The 17,561-nt window shown below is 38.2% G+C and overlaps 1 protein-coding gene across 8 annotated transcripts in view; it reads right to left on the bottom strand.

The window, feature by feature from the left end:
- Positions 1-17,561, bottom strand: part of ENOX1 (ecto-NOX disulfide-thiol exchanger 1) — a 362,324-nt gene that overhangs the window by 74,482 nt on the left and 270,281 nt on the right. For all 8 annotated transcript variants that reach the window (XM_039382917.1, XM_039382918.1, XM_039382912.1 and 5 more), the window contains 2 exons: positions 17,270-17,503; positions 6,083-6,295 (listed from right to left, as the gene is read on the bottom strand). In XM_039382917.1, the coding sequence (XP_039238851.1) occupies positions 6,083-6,295; positions 17,270-17,503 (447 nt within the window). The remainder of the gene's footprint in view (positions 1-6,082; positions 6,296-17,269; positions 17,504-17,561) is intronic.

Below are 17,561 nucleotides of genomic sequence, written 5' to 3'. Positions count from 1 at the left end.
CCCTTACCTCCATCTCTGCTCAGCAAAGCATTCAAAACCAAGCACAGATTTTCATGTGACTAGAGCATACGCTTCTTTGCCTTGAACTCTGTGTCATCATCTAGAAATCTGCAATTCCAGGCAAGTGGCATGAGTTGTCAAAATAGGGCCTTAGACTGAAATCTCTTGGAAGGCAGTGCTTTTATTTTGCTATAAAGCATCATGCATTTTTAATGGTCCACATTAAAAAAAAAAGTCTTAAAAATAACAGAAGAAGAGCTTCTGTTGAAATTCTGGCCACGCTAAATCAATACTAAGATTCGTATTGACTTTAGGTGGAGTGAAAGCTACAGACAACGGAAGGAATGCAGAAATTCAAAGCAAATGAAACACAAAGGAATAAGCTACGTGAAACACTACAAGTTGCAACCACAAAAGGTTATACTGCCAGAAAATAGGGAGGAACTACAAGAATGCAAGGTAAAATATAAATGGAGTCTTTCATCTCTATTGTCTGCCACTGCCACAGCATCCTGGATAGAAATGCTTTTGAGAACATGTGTACATGAGACAGAAAATGGAAGGACAACTGAGAAAGAATAGATACCCAGCTGAGCTTTACTGGACAAATTATCAGTACAGAAATAAGCCAAGAGCACACTGACTAAATGAGCTAATCAAAAGCTCATGGATGGATTGTGGATGTTATTTCGTATGTAATTTTTTTTAAAAAAATGCATCAAGGTAGAAAGTAATAGTGGCAACTAATGACATGAATGATTAATATTTTTATTTATATTATAGTGGCATTCTATGACACCAACTGAGATCTGGGCTGCAATGTAAAAACACATTATATGACTCAATCTCTTTCTCAAAGAGCTTAATGATGACCTAAAATTTGCACATAAAGTAAGCTCATATTTTTGAATTAATCACTGTCAAATGAAAGAAAGACTGTATGACTGGACAATCAAAGAGCAGGAAAATCCTTTTAAAAGTTGTTATTAATACAGAGCAATTCAAAGAATACTCAGAAAGCATGATTGTATATAAAAAGCCTGACTGCTAAGAGAATTTTAACCAGCATGTTTTCAATAACTGTAATGAAATCATTTTTAGTACAGTGAGAACATACTAAAAAGTGGAAGGATTACTGGGAGAAAGGAGTACAGTATGGAATATAAAGCAAATCAGATAAGACTATGATTTTAGTAATCATCATTATATCAATGTAATTTTTATCTTTTCTAAAGCAAGAGAGCAACGTCTGATGTGAACCTGTAATGAGAAAAACAAAACTGCTGCCAATCACTTTTGGAAGAAAGCTCAAAAAAGATTTTTAACATTTTCTTAATTTTTTAATATTAAAAATGCAGATTCTATCTGTGAAGGCACTGATAATGTTAAAACAGATTAAATCATACCCAGAGAGATCAGAGAATGAAAATTAAGAAACCTGAAAGGAGGAGAATTTTATTCAGTCTGTTGAGAATGCTTTTCCCTTCAGAATTATTTAACTTCAATTTTTTTTTTTTTTTTTTTTTTTTTTTTTTTGTGGAGGGGGATGAGGTGAGAATTCATATCAGATACCTACCAGCTATTTGATAAAAAGTCAGTGTAGTCTAACACAACATTGAAGTCCTTAAGTAAAAAGAGAGGAAAACTCGAGGTGACAATTCAGAGGTTCCCAAAGAGGGGCACATGACACACAATCTTCTCCCCAGTCTTCTGTTCTTAATGGACAGGCCTACTGAATCAGCTCAAAGTTGTATCTAGCTTCACATCTTGTTTCACAAATAAGGGCTGAAGATGCTTAGCAACAAACTAAGCAGGTAAACTGCATAATCTCATAATCCATAGAATCACAGAATGGTTTGGCTTGGAAGGGAGCTTAAAGATCATCTAGTTTCGCCCTCCTGCAGGTTGAAATCCTCCACTAGACCCGATTGCTCAAAGCCCTATTCAACCTGCTCTTGCACGCTTCCAGGGATGGGGTATCCACAACTTCTCTGGGCAATCTGTGTCAGTGTCTCACCATCCTCACTGTAAAGGTTTTCTTCCTAATATCTAATCAAAACCTACTCTCTTTCACTTTAAAGCCATCCTCCCTTGTTCATGGTTACGCTGGACATCAGGAAGAATTTTTTCACTGAAAGGGTAGTTAAGCATTGGAACAGGCTGCCCAGGGAGCCAGGATCCCTGAAGTGTTCAAGAAATGACTGGACATGGCAGTTAGTGCTATGGTTTAGTTGGCATGGTGGTGTTCATTCAAAGGTTAGACTCGATGATCTTGGATGTCTCTTCCAACCTTACTGACTCTACGAGTCCACGACAAGGAAGCAATCTGGCCAGGGGGCTCCACGATAAAAACCACCCTTCCACTGTTCCCCCACGAACACAAGAAACTGATTCATAGACCCTGATTCCTATTTCCAAAGTCCATTGAAGAGTCATTAATTAGTAAAATGGACAAAAATGACCAAAAAAGTAGGTGTCATAATCTGTTAGTACCCAGCCATGGGGTACTTCTCTTAACTACAATGTCTGTGTAATCTATCCACTTGTATACTGGGACACTTCCACCACCTTGTGTGTCTGACTCTTGAGATATCAAAATAATTTTTGAATGGGATTTTAGATATTCACTCACCTATAGGTACTTTTGACAGTGTTGTCAAGGGAGATTGCACCAAATAGTCCGAAACCTCAATAAATAGACAAAGTTTACAGTGCATGGAGAAGAAAGTCAGAGGAGAGAATTGTAGCTTTGGTGTAGTCTAAAAACGGCCCACAGACCAACACAGATGTCTCTAGGGTTCCCATTTTCCTTAAACATGACGATCAACACTGGTAAATCTTAGGCTGAAAAGGTGGTTTGGGAGGAAATGAAATGGAGATGAATGAAAAGTCATGGAGCAGTGTCACATGTTACTAAGATGTGGAAGCACAGTGGAAGAATTTAGAAATCAAGCCACAGACCTACCCAAAATTCTGGAAAACAATCTGTATTTTAGGCACAGAATCAAATATTGAAGAACTAGGTAATTTAATAAAAAGAAGAAGTGGACATTTTTCTCTCTTTATCCCTTAAATAACTGAAGAAGTACCATAACAAGACTAAGACAACCTGCAGAACTTAAATCAGGTGCTATAAATTTGTGGTGTGACAGCAGTAATACACTTTATTTCATAGCTCATTCTGGCACAAGTATCTTGGTCAGATAATTAATTCACGTGCTGAACACTTGACACAAATTTTTAGGGGTAATCTGCTTGATAATCTTCTAAATACCTCCAGGCACAAATCTGTAGCAGAGATTTCAATACCTGTACTTCTTTAGCAGTTGGGCCATAAGCTGAAATGTTCTGGCCACAGTAATCCTCATTAACAAGAAAGCACTTTCTACTGAGACCCGCACAGACTCTGTGTGTGTGTGTGTGTGTGTTTGCGTGTGTGTGTGTGTTCCAGGTGAGTGCACTTGAAGCCCATTTTATTTCTTTTTCACTCTCTATAACATTTTTTGCTACAATGCTGGTATTTTTATCTAACTCTGAGTTCTCCCCTTACGCTATATCCTTCTGTATCAAGGCTATACACAGTAAGTGGGATTAATCTACTCTAAACAAGGCATGTAAAAAGTTGAACATCTGGTTCAGAGCTAGGCCCCTGTGAATCCTCTATGGATAGCAGAGAAAAAATGGCATATCCAAGGGATGATTCATCTCATTGGAAGAGCACCATGAGGTCAGTTTGATGACTCATTGCCTGGAGATTCTTATTTTTCTTTTCTAACTGCAAAGAAATCTCAGAATGGTCAGGTCCAAGTTGGACATCTGACCTAGTTCATGACAGAGTAACACCACATTATATTTTAAAAATACTGTAATATTTATATCAAATGGCCACACAGCTGCAGCATTAGCCTAGACTTTTGGATCCTTACTGCAGAACAGCAGAAGTGAGTTTTTGTCATGCTGCAAAATTTAATAGACCACACACACCTAATTTGGACATCTAGTACTTTCAAATTCTTCTTCATAAAGCAACTGACACATTGTAACCAATTCTGCAGGACTGTGGAAAAACAATGGAAAAGGATGCATGAAAAACATTCCTCAGATCAATTAAAATACAGATTAATTCAAATTCCCTTAAAAACGGGAAGCTCATTTCACAGTCTCCATGCTTAGCAATCTTAGGCATATACATGTGTAAAGCAAAAATATCATCCATCTGTTTGCATCAAGTTTGCAAAGAATTTTAATAAGACACATTAATGTTAATAATGGCCAATGTTTCTGATGTTTATAAAATAACCAATGGAGAGCATCTGGAAAGCTTGTAAAATTTGTTTTTATAATCCAAAGAGTGTAACACCTTTCCCTGAGGATGTTTTTTTCCTGACCTTGTCCTCTTAGGCCAGATTCGCCAGAACCTTTCTTCCAGGCATTGCTGGGACTCTGAAACTCTTGTTTTTAAGCCAGACCTATTTCTGGTTTTGTAAGTTCAGCATTCAGTACATGACAGGAGCAAAACAAGATAGCCTAAACTGCAAGTTTCCACCTGAAACTACAGGGATCTCTATTTCCAAAGTGACAGATGTTCTACAACAGTTGGTGACAAATGGGCTAATTTAGACTGATTTAACTAAAGTTCAGCCTGCTGACAATGAGGGATTTTTTTTTAATGCAGCTAAAGAAGGCATTTCTGAATGCTAGAGCTGGCTGTGGCACACAAAACTACAGAGGCCCTGGTGTGAACTGAACAGCACGCCATGCACGGTGTCTGCATCTTTGTGTCTCACACTGCCTTTTAGATGTTAAATGGAAGACAATAATGCCTAGCAAATTACCAAGGGAATTAGCTGTCTTTAAAATTTACTCTCTGAACAGATGTCCACAGAAATCAAATGTCTTTGGCCCAGAATTTTTCTTCCTAAGTTCAGGCATCTAAACTCTTAAATTAAAAGGACATATGCCCTGGGATGATTTGGCCTTCTGAGATGCTGAGCTTACCATAACATAGGCAGAAAGCTTCAGGGGCTTCTCTCCTAAGCTAGGCAAGTCCATCCAAGCATGTGCCTTCAGCCCTAACTTTTGAAGGATGCCCACTGAGGGACCAGAAATGTATTGCAGAAAAGCCTTTAAGGCTTATTTTTTTACATAAAGATTAGGGATATGATTCAGAAATTACAATGCAACAACTGCATTGTTCTCCATCTGATAAATTGTCTTGGGCTTTTTTCTTAACTTCAGGCTTCAGCCTTCTGAGTATCATAAAGCCTCTTGCTTGAGCAGCCATGAGTAGACACATTAAAAACCAGCAAAAATTAAATTAGTTTTCTATCTCATTTTTTTTCTTGCCTTTTCCTTTCTTTTCCCCTTTCTTCTCACATTTTCACCTCCTTCTCTTTTCTTCTCTTCTCTTTGCCTCCCTTGCCTTTGAAGAAAACTTCTTGTCAAGTATCCCAATTATTGTTTTATGAGGGAACCTCATTAAGGTAACTTCATTGATTATATTTCTGTGCTAAGGAAATTGCTGCCAGCAGTAGATATTTAAGACAGTTTATCTGCCAAATTATTACTGGCATTGTATCAGTCAAGTAGTCCTGATGCCAGCAGCAGTACAGCATATTCTTCTACTATAGAGGTGGCCTGCATGCTGGCTCCTACTGTCTTTTACCTAAACCCAGGTTAAAAATATTACCTAATTGTGCTCTATTCTTTAATCGACCTAATTAACTAGCTGCAACGCACAAGCTACATATGCCTTCTCTCAAAAAGCCCAAGATATTTTCTCAGAGCAGTGAGGCTTTTGTCTGGTCCATTCTTGAAGTGTCTACAACAGTAGACATTATGCACAGAGCGTGTCTTCATCTAATAATAAACAAAACTACTGAAATTTTGCTCACCTTGAATAATAAGCTCTTAGGAATGGTCCTTGATCCTCCAAATTGCCATAGAGTATGGAATAGGATATGAAGTAGAATATGACTGCATTGCAACTACTTACCCCCAAACAAACAAAATGATAAAAAAAACCACTACCACCACCACCACCATCACTACAACAACACTGGACAAAAAGGGAGTTACTTACATTGAGTGAGGATCCCTGTTAAGGCATTTTTGAAACTCTCCTTGGCTTGCTCCATTTCTTGCTCATGAGCTGCCTTTTCGTTCATGAGCCGGCGGACGTGGCTGTTGGCTGACTGCACCATCGAATAAAACTGGTTTGCAGAGCGACGATTCACCTCGCCTCGCTCAATCCAGGTAAGCAGCACTGTGATGGCCTCTGAAAATTTGCTATCATCTAGAACAATCAAAGTACAGGTTTCAAATTGCAGGCATAAATATCCTGCTGAGAACACATTTTCTGCTCCATGTCACATTAAAATCAGCATAAATCTTGCTTGCAGTATATAATTTTGGGCAACTTTTGTGCCCTTTGTTCTATCAGATGTAAGAAGCCAACATAGCTATGTGAAACTACATAAATCTTCCTTCAAGCCTTGTCTTCTCCTTATTTTAATAGCTTTCTCAAAACAAAAAACACCCTCCCCCTCTTCCCTGTGGCCTGAGTCCTTGCTTTCACAATGTCTCCCTTAAGCCATTCAGTGATATGGAATGACCTTACAGTGGGAGTGAAGAGACCTCTGTGGTACTGGACTCACTGAGGAAACGAAATGTGTGTCTGTGTTAATCTGGTCAGCTGAGAGCTCAGTCTTAGAGCTTGGGCATACTTTTGTCAACAGAGTTCACATTTATGTTATTTTTATATATTTACTTAATTAATGAACAATGTTGAGGTTGAACAATTCCTCCTCAAAACACTGATTACTTACAAGGAACTGCTTTGAACAGATGATGTGCCTGAGCTTGGTTTGTATCATTTGTTCTGTATTATTTGTCTGTGTTTTGCTTTATATATTTTTTTAAGTGATTCTAGATGAATCCAGGAAAACACCTGGATTAGAGCTTCATGTTTACCATTCAGGTAACAGAAGCTGTATTTTTCTGCATTAAGACTGCCAAAACTGAAGGCTAGATTTTGTGCACTCCCTCTCCAAGTAATCTTCTTTCCTCTGACAGTGCTCTCAGCTTCCTCAGAAAACTCTTAGCACAGCATCCATTACACTTCAGGCTTCACCAGAATTAAGAGGAAACATTTTCTTTTAAGTCCCATTTAGGCTGAGCTTCAAGAAAATGTTATTACAACAGTATGTTCCTGTGGAACCATTTTTGTGCAATTCAATCTCATTTTTTCACCAGGATTCTATTCTATAAAACTTCCATTTCTCAACAACTCATTTTAAACATCTCATCTAGTCTTTTTGGTTATATTTCTTTATATATATTTTAGATGGCAAGTATACCTTTCTCTAGGAAAAGGTATATGGTTATGGTGGGAAGAAGTACTATAGCTATAACCAACAGATACTTAAAATAAAAATTGGGAAATACTAAAACCAGTCAACTGTGTTACAGAATACAGAATCATGGGATGTAGTTTGTAAGACTCTGCTTTCTATGTACAAAAAATAATGAAATACTAATTCTTAAGTGATGATTTTGGCTTTTATTCTGAATCAGTAATCACTTCCCTAAAAGGTGAGGAGCCTAAAGTACAGAGAGGACTAATGCCACACTCTGTGTCCACAGCCTCTGAAGAGATTTTTAACATCTTATTAACTGAAATATGCTTTCAGCTACAGCACTAAGATTTGCTCTCCACAGCTGAATAGGCATGTTCACCCAAGATCCTTGAAAAAAATTTGCAAAATAAGAGCATCATAACACTCTCCCTGTGTACAATGATGTATCTGTTGTAACTTAACATTAACATGTGATTCATTATCATCATTCATTAAGTAATTGCCCATGGGGAGGAAGAGTCAGATGTGCATCTTTTTATTCAATATTGTCCCTTCAGATTAGACTCCAGTTTGGAGCTTTGCTGGATATGTATGGAGCAGAATGTATTAAGTGGCTCTGATGGGTGAGGTTGTATGAATATAGGCCTCAGAAAAGCCAAATTTAAAGAAGACTCCTGCAAAGTCTCCTCATTGCAAGAAAACATAAAGATAAGGCTCTCCAAAAAACTGCAGCTTGCTGAAATGCATGGGAACTGGATGTCAAATATTCCATACAGCCAAAAACTCATCTCTGGAACACAATGTTTATTATAATTACAGTAGTAAATAAGAATAACGTATAATGGCTTCTGGCAATTTTAGAACGCAATTTCCAACAGTCTGTAGTCAGATCACCCTGCGGATGGCACCAGCCTGTTAACAGCAAGCATTGGGCTGACTGTGAGTAGAGAATAACTACAGCAGAATGTTCCTCTTTTTATCTGGTAGACATTAATATCTAAATCGTCACACATAATTTATCACCCAATACGATAGTACCATTCAGTCTAGGTCCAGACATGAACAGCAAAGTTGAGAGAAATGATGCAAAGAAGCACCTCCAAAGAGCTACATCGGAATCTGTGAAGAAACAGTGTGCAGATCTAAGCAAAAATGTTTCAGAGATGCATTAGGAAAATCAGTTGCACAGAAACATTCACTGTTTTTCTTGCTTTAATCTCTCTCCAGTACACATTTGTGTGTTGTTTTGCTACAGAGTTTCTATTAAATAAAAATACCTCTAGTTTTGTTGTCTTTTTATCAGGCACAGTAGGTGTCTGTAAGGGGTGTTCATAAACATGCCATCCTTCTGCCACATAGATTCTACCCATTTAAAAGGGCATGCTGGAAACTTTTTTTTCAATATACTATACTTCCAGGGAGCTGCAGATGTCTATGGGACTGTTATAGTTAATTCACAGCTCTGTACTAGCAGGAAAAAATCCTTTCATTGGTAAACATCAGCATCTTCATTGATTACACAATTAGAAGACACATTAAAAAATGCTAGAGGGTAATATATGCACAACAGGAGCATATTAGTTAATAAAACCTTTTCTCTACAGTTTTAAAATTTCCTTATTTCATCTTCATTTCTAACTTCTATATTCTTGAGTTCACTACTCAGTGACTGGCATTAGGTAACTCACCATGAATTCATTTTCTTCATCCAGAATACAGCGACTCTTTCTGAGGAATCAGAGGTTCCCTTAGAAAATCAGATTTTTATACCAGAATGTTCATTTATTTTTTAGTTAGTAGATAAATAGTAGAAGAAATGCAGCAATGGAATCTAATTTAAGCAGAGCATGAACTGCCTTATGATTGCAGCCATTCATTAAAAAATAAAACAAAGCAAAACTCCTAATTCTGTTCAAAATTATTCCCTCATGGTAGGAGGCACATAATTATACACTGTTTAAAAACACACTCTTCAAATAAATTCCTTTATATAAGACATGTTCCCATATGTAATTGTTCATTTAAAATGAACTCACGGCGAATTATTTCTTGCACTTAGAGCTCTTTTCTCCTCCAAGTTACAGCATATTTTAAGCAAATAAGGTAGGCTTTATCATTTCTGTTTTAGTTGTCTATTTAATGGCGAGGTGAACTGTGGCCCAGAAGTGCCTGTCTCCCTCAACCAGCTGTAAAGGAAGCCTGGGATGGCCTGCTCATATATAGACATCTCTGCAGCAGATGTCTACATTTGGTCAGACTAATCCTAACCATTACACAAGTGCACCTGTTCCAGAACACCTACTCAGCACTTGTTCACCTGTGTGTTCTTGTACTTGGATGTTCAGTCCTAACACAAGCTGTGATGATGCTATGTCATTTTAAGATTACCCATCTATCAACGATGGTTTGCTGGGTGTCTGTCAATAGAGATTTCCAGGTGCTGCTAGACCCATTCACAAGGCTCTAAAGGTAAGGTATTTAAAATTCCTCTTACATCAACTAAGGATATTTGACCTTTAAATCCTAGCTCACAACTTAGATGAAATGAAATATAAAGGAAGGAAAATGCATCCCCAGAGCTGCCCAGGAAATTGTTAACAGGGATATTTCTACGAAAAAGGGGAATAATTGTTGACAAATGTCTAGCATTTTTCTGCTTGTAATTTGACCACCTCTAAGCAACCCCAAATGGAATAAACTTTTTAATTGAAAAAGCTATGACAAGAACTGTTGCAAAATGGTTTACTGAGAAAAGGTCTTGGAAACAGACGTTTAACTTTTAGCTTACGGAGTTTCCCTGGTATAACACAGGGCAGAATTCAGCTCAAAGTAACCTGAAATGTGACTATTTATCTCTCATTTTTAAGCACCTCCAAAAGGTGCTTTCACAACTTGGGTGATGGTGTCTAAGGCCTCAGCCACTAGAAAAGAGATGGACTAATCTATCACTCTGAAGCCAGGCATTCAAACACTCTTATTACTATCATTTTTACATTTATAGATATATTGCAAATATAGCTAACTTTATATTTCTGTATTTCAAGAGTAACATTGTATGCTGGACTTCTAGCTAGGAGAAAATCAAACACTGGGCTACAGTTTGCTTTTAGTCTTGTTACTAGATTCTCAACCCTGGGCTTTCTCAGATGTTTGAAAATTATCTGAGATAATTCACACAACACTTGGAACCTGTTTAAATATAGCAACCCTTCTATATTGTTCTATGGGTCAGGGTGTTGTCCAGAGTCAGCACTATCTCTTGTCTCTAATCTTGCTCCCCTAATACACTCTCCTAGACTTGAGACAGAGCTGTTGCTCTTTACCCTAATGACTACACCTAGAAAGCTCCTGTGCTGTCTGTGTATGTTTTGGATGGCATTAATGATCTCATTTTTCTCTGGCCCTTCTGTAAGATGCTAAGTTCTGCCCTTACCAGTAGAAATCCAGTTAACAAACACTCCTGTGAGCACTGAGAATGACTGTGTTGCAGGGCATGCAGTGAGGCGAAAACAGTGGTGGGATATGTCCCATCTATTTTACCTCTGATTGACAGCCTGTCCTCCGTCAGTCGTAGCAGCGCCATGGGAAGATGTGTTTCCTGTCTCATTACCACCTGCTCAGCACTACCCCTTTGCTCATGGTTACACTGCCCTCAGGTCTGCCTGAATCTGCTCAGCTGATCGTACTCCAGTTCCGGTTGGTCAAACTGGGCCCAGTTCAGCTATTACAGGAAGGTGGCATAGTCCAGTTCAGGATGCAAACTTCTTCCTTCCATTTAACTGCAGCCAGAGGAGGATGCATGGCCAAAGTTATTGTTAATCTGACTTCTGATTTGGTAATTTATTATAACTATAACTAAGATTTCTAAACTGCAGAGACTGAATTCAATACAAAAAAGAATAAACCACAGCAGGTGACTGCTGTGGGTGAATCAGGTCAGGATAAAGGTTCATTAATCTCTCTCATCAGAAGACTCAGCCCAACTCCCTTGTGCATCAGGAACAATTTGCTTCCCAGGACACACCACTTCTGGTGCCAAAATGACAATCTATTTTTCTCTCAGCTTATGAGATTCCTCTGTACAGACTGCCTGTCACTGACCTAGAAATGTTACTCTTCAGTCTACTACCCTCACCTTCTTTTTTTTTCCTGCTCAAATTCCTTATATAATTGTGCCATGCAACACACACATCAGTCTGTTACTTTGGGATTAATAACATTTTTAACTCAGTGGCATTGCACAATAAGTGAGACTCAAGAAATACAAATTCTTACTGCCAAAGGGTTCTTTTAAAGAATGATTAATATCTACCTTACTATTTCTTAAATAGCCTTAACTGTGTGGTATAACCAAGAAACTTTTTCAGTTATGCAATAAATGACTAGCTGACACCAGATTTGACTAAAATATACATACACATTCACTAAAAGACATATTAAAAGGTACTCTCTCCCCTCTGTACCATCAAACTCTTTCTTTCTTTCAAATTAAATCACACAAGATTCTTCCTGGGGTAGGTGTTTCATGTGAGACACTGAAATCCATTATCTTCTCCTGCTGATGCCACTATTTCCAATAAAAAGTAATTATGAGGGTATTGAGTTTCCTCCCTATTTATCAAAATCACAGCACAAACTTTAAGATCGGTGAGCTGCCGTTTCCCAATTCATAGTAGTTACTTTGAATCATTTTGCAGTGTGGTATATTTAACCTAGCAGGTTTACATTAAAACCTTAAAATCTGCATCAATACAATACAGCTTAGGTGACGGAGGACACTTTTAGCAAAGCACTTAACAGTGAGTGTACTTCTTGTAGGCTTTGGGAGGAAGGTGCCCAGGAAACTGGGTAACCAGGCTGCTGATAGCTGAACCCAGCATTATGCCCTTCTGCCAGCAGACAAAAGTGCCCTTGCACTGTACCTGATCACAGCCCCTGTGCGAGGCTCTCAGAGCCAGATGTATTGTGTCACAGCAGATGTCAGCAACATATGGAAGAAGGAAGGAGAAAATGATAATCTAAAACCAGGAAGGGTGAATGAACAGATTTGATGCTAAAGCGTTGAAACATATCTGTTGTAGGGCTCTGTCCTGATATACCACCAATAAAAAAAAGATTTTGCTAAAAAAAGGTCTGGAGTCTTTCAGCAGCAATTAAACCTGGCATTCACTGGATTTGTTCAGAGGATCTCACTTTGCCTCCCCTTCTGACGTAGCCCTGCACTGAATTTGATCCTCTCTGGGTGAGACTTGCCTCTCTGGATAACCGCACTTTTTTTGCTATGCTCCTCGAGTCTGGCTCTGAAGCACAGGCTGACAATGAAAGCAGCCTGGTTTTCTTCTCAGTGAAATATCCTATTTCCCAAGCAATTAAATGTTGTTTATATTTCAAATTATGTGCAAGAGTTGAGATTCTCAGGTTTGATGTTACCTGAATCTTGCACAAGATGCATCCCTGGTTAGTTCATTCTACTGTAACTGCCATCTATTTATTTAAATTTCCAATCTGTGCTCTCTTCAGGGGATAATACAGAGCCTGGCAAAGAAGCAGCTTCCCAATTTTTCAAATTATATTTTTTAAAATGCAAACCCACACAAATAACTTCCTTGTGCTCAAAAAGAAACACTGTATTTAAAAGGAAGGTAAATTCCAGCGTATTGTATATAACTTTCAGATATATATGTCTTCTTTGCTCAAAATACTTTTAAACCCGATATTCAGATATAAAGAGACATCTTTGTTAGATGATGGAAATATGTAGCTACCTAGAGCAAATAAGATAGATGTAGTATTTTAAAGGAGCTTATTTACAAGAAGTGATTTTTGAAGATGATACCATTAGGTACAAATATGCTTGAATTAAGAAAACCATAATGTTCGAAATTCTGCTTTGAAACACAAATGCCATAAGCACACAAATTAAAATGTTTTGTTCCAATGCACCTGACAGAGCAGCATTCCACTTAAAGGGTTCAGCCTATCTCCAATTGTGTGATGTTCTGGGCACTGCAATATTCAACTGTTTATAAAACACCCAGGAAACAGATGTCAGAGCATGCAAATTTGAACCTAAATATCTACTGACACATTTCACTGTGCAGTAATAAGGCATCTGATTTAATGCTGAGGAATTAAAATCTCAAAGACACACACAAATACTGCAATGAACCACAAGAAAAAAAAAGTCACCTTTTTGTAATATAATAGCAGAAGACAGAGTATTCTGCTGGTTTTGTCAAAACAAGAACTGAAGGTCTATTTAAGGAGGCAAATAACATTTACACTTCACTGTAAATGACCTTGGATTCCCAGAATTCACATCTATGAATTTATTGAGGTATTTCCTCAAGGAAACACAAATGAGAAGGAGCACATGTTGTTCTCCATGTTACCTATCTAGCTGGAATACTGGAGCTCATTTCATTCTGATAATTGAGGTTCAGGCTAATGACATGAAAGGTGCAGGAAAAAATGTCCACTCTGCCAACAAGGAGAGAGTTATGAAGGACTTAATTTGAAGGACTCTGAAGATCTTAATAGATTTAAAAAAAAAAAAAAAAAAGGAAAAAAGAAGAAGGAAAAAGGGAAAGGGACAGGGACACACACATAAACCAACACTGTCTGCCACACTGGAAAATGGAAAGTGGTGAAAAATTGCACTGGTCCATAGTTTGACAGGTTTTCCTAATTTCTGAATAAATCAAGCATTCAAACCAAGCTCTTTGCAGATATGAAAGGGTTTGTGGTAGTCCACAGGGAGGAGGAAATGGAGATCATGTCATAAACCCTCATGCTTTTGCAAGTGTACAAGGCCTCACATGCAGTGGGGTCCCAGTCCCCGGCACTAGGTAGTGCCTTCTGAGGAACGGGTACTTTTTTTCTGAAGGTCCATACCAGTAGAGAACCTGGCTGAAATTTTATAATTAACTTTTGTTTTCAACTGGCACAAAAGTTCCTCTATATTCTCTCACCCACAGTTAATGCCAGGTGACTTCAGCACGTGAGAGGAATAGGAATATGCTGACAACACTGAGGCAAGAGTTTCCAGCCAAGTCTGGTACACAAAAAAAAATGATTTCTTAGTCTTATGCTGCAGATTGTAGAAGGTGAAAACAGATATTGCCATCTCTGTTACAGACTCAGTAAATATCTAGACCACATTAGGGGAGTAGCTGATGAACCTACTTCATCCCTGCTCAACATCAGATTTCCTTGCTGTCAGGAATTTCCAAGGTTATTTTGACAACAAAAGTTGCTTGGATTCAGACCAAGTTGTCTACATCTGTGATTGCAAAGCAGTATCTTAGGATGAGAGATATTTAGCTATTTTGGCTTGCTTTTCAGCTAGTGCTGCTCTGTGAACTTCTGGAGGCACTGCAGGAGCTGAAACCTGCACGTTGGGCACCTGCAGCTCTGTTTCATGAGCGGGCAACAGAGCTCAGGAGTCTTTTGAAGTGGGTACCATGGCAAGGTCATGACTTTCCTTAAGAAAAGAATTGCAAAGCATCTGCTCAAAAACCAGTCTTTCAAGGTAAATTCTGCCAAGAGCAGTTATATTCTGATCCTTCTTTACTTTAGGATGAATTGTCCAGGCTTTTGCAGCAGTGCAAATCTGGTGATACACAGAAACCCGAGATTTTGACTCCATACAAACACACTCTGTGTGTGTGTATATATATATACACACACACACAGAGTGTGTGTGTATGTGTACACATATATATGTGTATATACATATGTTTATATATGGATGTGTACATACACACACACACACATGTATGCTAACTTCATTGAAGTTCACATTTAAATTGTGAATGTATGATGATGGTTGGACTCGATCTTAGAGGTCTTTTCCAACCTTGATGATTCTATCCCTCTATGACATGAACTGCCCTTTGCTAGAGTTAAAGCATTTTCTCCAGTGTTGCTTTATTTCTTTTTTTAGGATGTCACAAAGATCTCATGTGGTGAATCCATGTTGCCCAAGGGAGGCCGTAATGTTTGACACTACTATCTTAGAGATACTGCCTAAGATGCCTTAGGAAATGTAGACCAGTATAATGACTGAACCCCACCTCTGTTTTCTATAGTACCTAGCACAGGAGACAACTCAAGTCCAGTGGGAGGAGAGGGTGCTTTTCTGCATTCTCCTTCCCCAGCTATCTGTACTGATTCAGGGCCAGTGCCATAAATCTCACTACAAGGCTACTGTTAATTACCAAAGCTTTTAAAATTGCAATGTATTCTTTTGCTGGGTTTTAGTGATTTTTAATCAATGAACATAATATTTTGTTTTCTTAATTTTCTTTACATTTAATTATGTATGTTTCTGAAAGCTTATTTCCAGAGAAATAGTCATATACATGGTGTTGGTCTATATTTTGTTCAAGATATTTCTATATTAAACTTGTGAATATATGTCAAGCTCTGGTCAAATTTCCCTCAGGAGAACCCAAGATATAAATGCTTGGAATAGATTTTAATTAAGTATGGAAACTTCCCAGAATGAAAAGGAAAACCCTTCTAAATATAGACATCTTAAACATCTTGCAAAAACTCACATTCAGTTGCCCCAGGCAATGAATGACTAGCCATATGGAAGAAATTGTCTGGATTTCTTGCATTTTCTGGCTTAGTTCAGGAAACCTGTAGGCCTTACTACATAAAGAAAAACTTTCCTAAAAAAGATTAACTCCTAAGATATTCAGATGAAAATAGATGGATCTAAAACTGTACTGGAAGCTAGATAAGAATTAAAAATTCTTATATTAGGGCCTCTTTGCTCCTTTTCTCCTGGTCTATCAATCAACCTGGGTTATTATACCAATCTGCCAGTTACTTAATGAATTATTTAATAGAGGAGTGTATACGGTGAGAATGACAGTCAACCAAACTAATAATATACTGAGGTAGCAGCGACGACTAACAGCAATCAATGCAGTACTCAAAGAGACAGTAGGGTGCATCTCTGCTCCATGCTCCAAGGAGGAAACACTTTGCACTGTCCTTCTTCAGCTTCCCAAACATGTTTCATAGTTAGAACAGAGACCAGTGTGATGACAGCTAGATAGCCTAAGTCTGATCTAGATAATTCTGAAACAGTGGCAAGAATCACAGCTTCTTATGACCTGGCACACAGTAATGTGTTTGGCCATCATGGGGGAAAGAATGCCAAACAGAATTGCTAAACACCTAATGAAAACAAATACAATGCTAAGGGGTGTGAAGAGTTGTTTACTTGTTATTTTTTTTTATATTTCCAAGAATAATTTGATTTCTTTGCGTCTTACTTTCTATGTCCACTATTAAAGATGAATCCTCAAAGTGCAGCCTTGAAAAATACTAACTTAATAAGTGTACCTAGAAAAAACCAAACAAACAAGAAAGCAAACACATACCAAAACACAATGCTATCTTGCACAAGTAATTCTAACCCTAAAGAGGGAATGAAGGAATGGATGGCGTGTGTCAGAGATAAGTTGTACCACTGCATCTGAGGGGCACTTCAAAATGCAGCCTTTGAGGGCAATTTAAATGCCAGGGACAGTCACATGCATGTGAGGTAGTAACCCACATGTCAAGGACTAAAGATATTTTAAGAATCAGGCCTTTAATATGAAGAAGGATCCTTGCAACAGGTTGTCTTATGAGAGCATTTCCAAGGTAGTATTTTGAAGGCTGTGTTTTAGCTGTTAAAGCAAAGGTAGAAGACAGATGTCATACATTTCTAGCAGGTGGGTGAGTATCATTACCATTGGCATAGAAATGTCAGAAAAAGCCATTTCAATGGGGGAAAGCTAACAGGGCAAGTAATGAAATACACTGGAGAGAAAACAGCTCCTCTGCTCTGACTTCTGGATGGCTCCCGCATTTAAGGAATAATAAAATGAGAAGTAGCAAATGCTGCTTACCTTTCAATTTTTCAGCCAGCAAAGCAGCTTCGTGTTCAGAATAATGCATTATTGCTGGAGGTGAAGGAGGGCGCAGTCTGTCTTCTTCCATTTTGCGTCTGTGGCGTTCTTCTCTGGCCAGCATTCTTTGTTTGCATTCCCATTCATAAAAGTCATCTCTTGCCTGAGCAAAATCAACATGAAGGCGACCAGAATCTTTTTTGTCTGTGCTAGATCCTAATCTCATGCGGTAACCTGAAATCAACAAGTAGAACTAACTGTTGCAGGATTTATTTGCTTAAATTTTCTTACT

The sequence above is a fragment of the Pipra filicauda genome, unplaced genomic scaffold, assembly GCF_003945595.2.
Source record: "Pipra filicauda isolate LSUMZ 115617 unplaced genomic scaffold, ASM394559v2 scaffold28_size6257848_pilon, whole genome shotgun sequence".
NCBI classification, from domain to species: Eukaryota; Metazoa; Chordata; class Aves; order Passeriformes; family Pipridae; genus Pipra; species Pipra filicauda.
The sequence above is the reverse complement of the archived record's forward strand: the minus strand, read 5'-3'. Positions and strand labels throughout refer to the sequence as shown.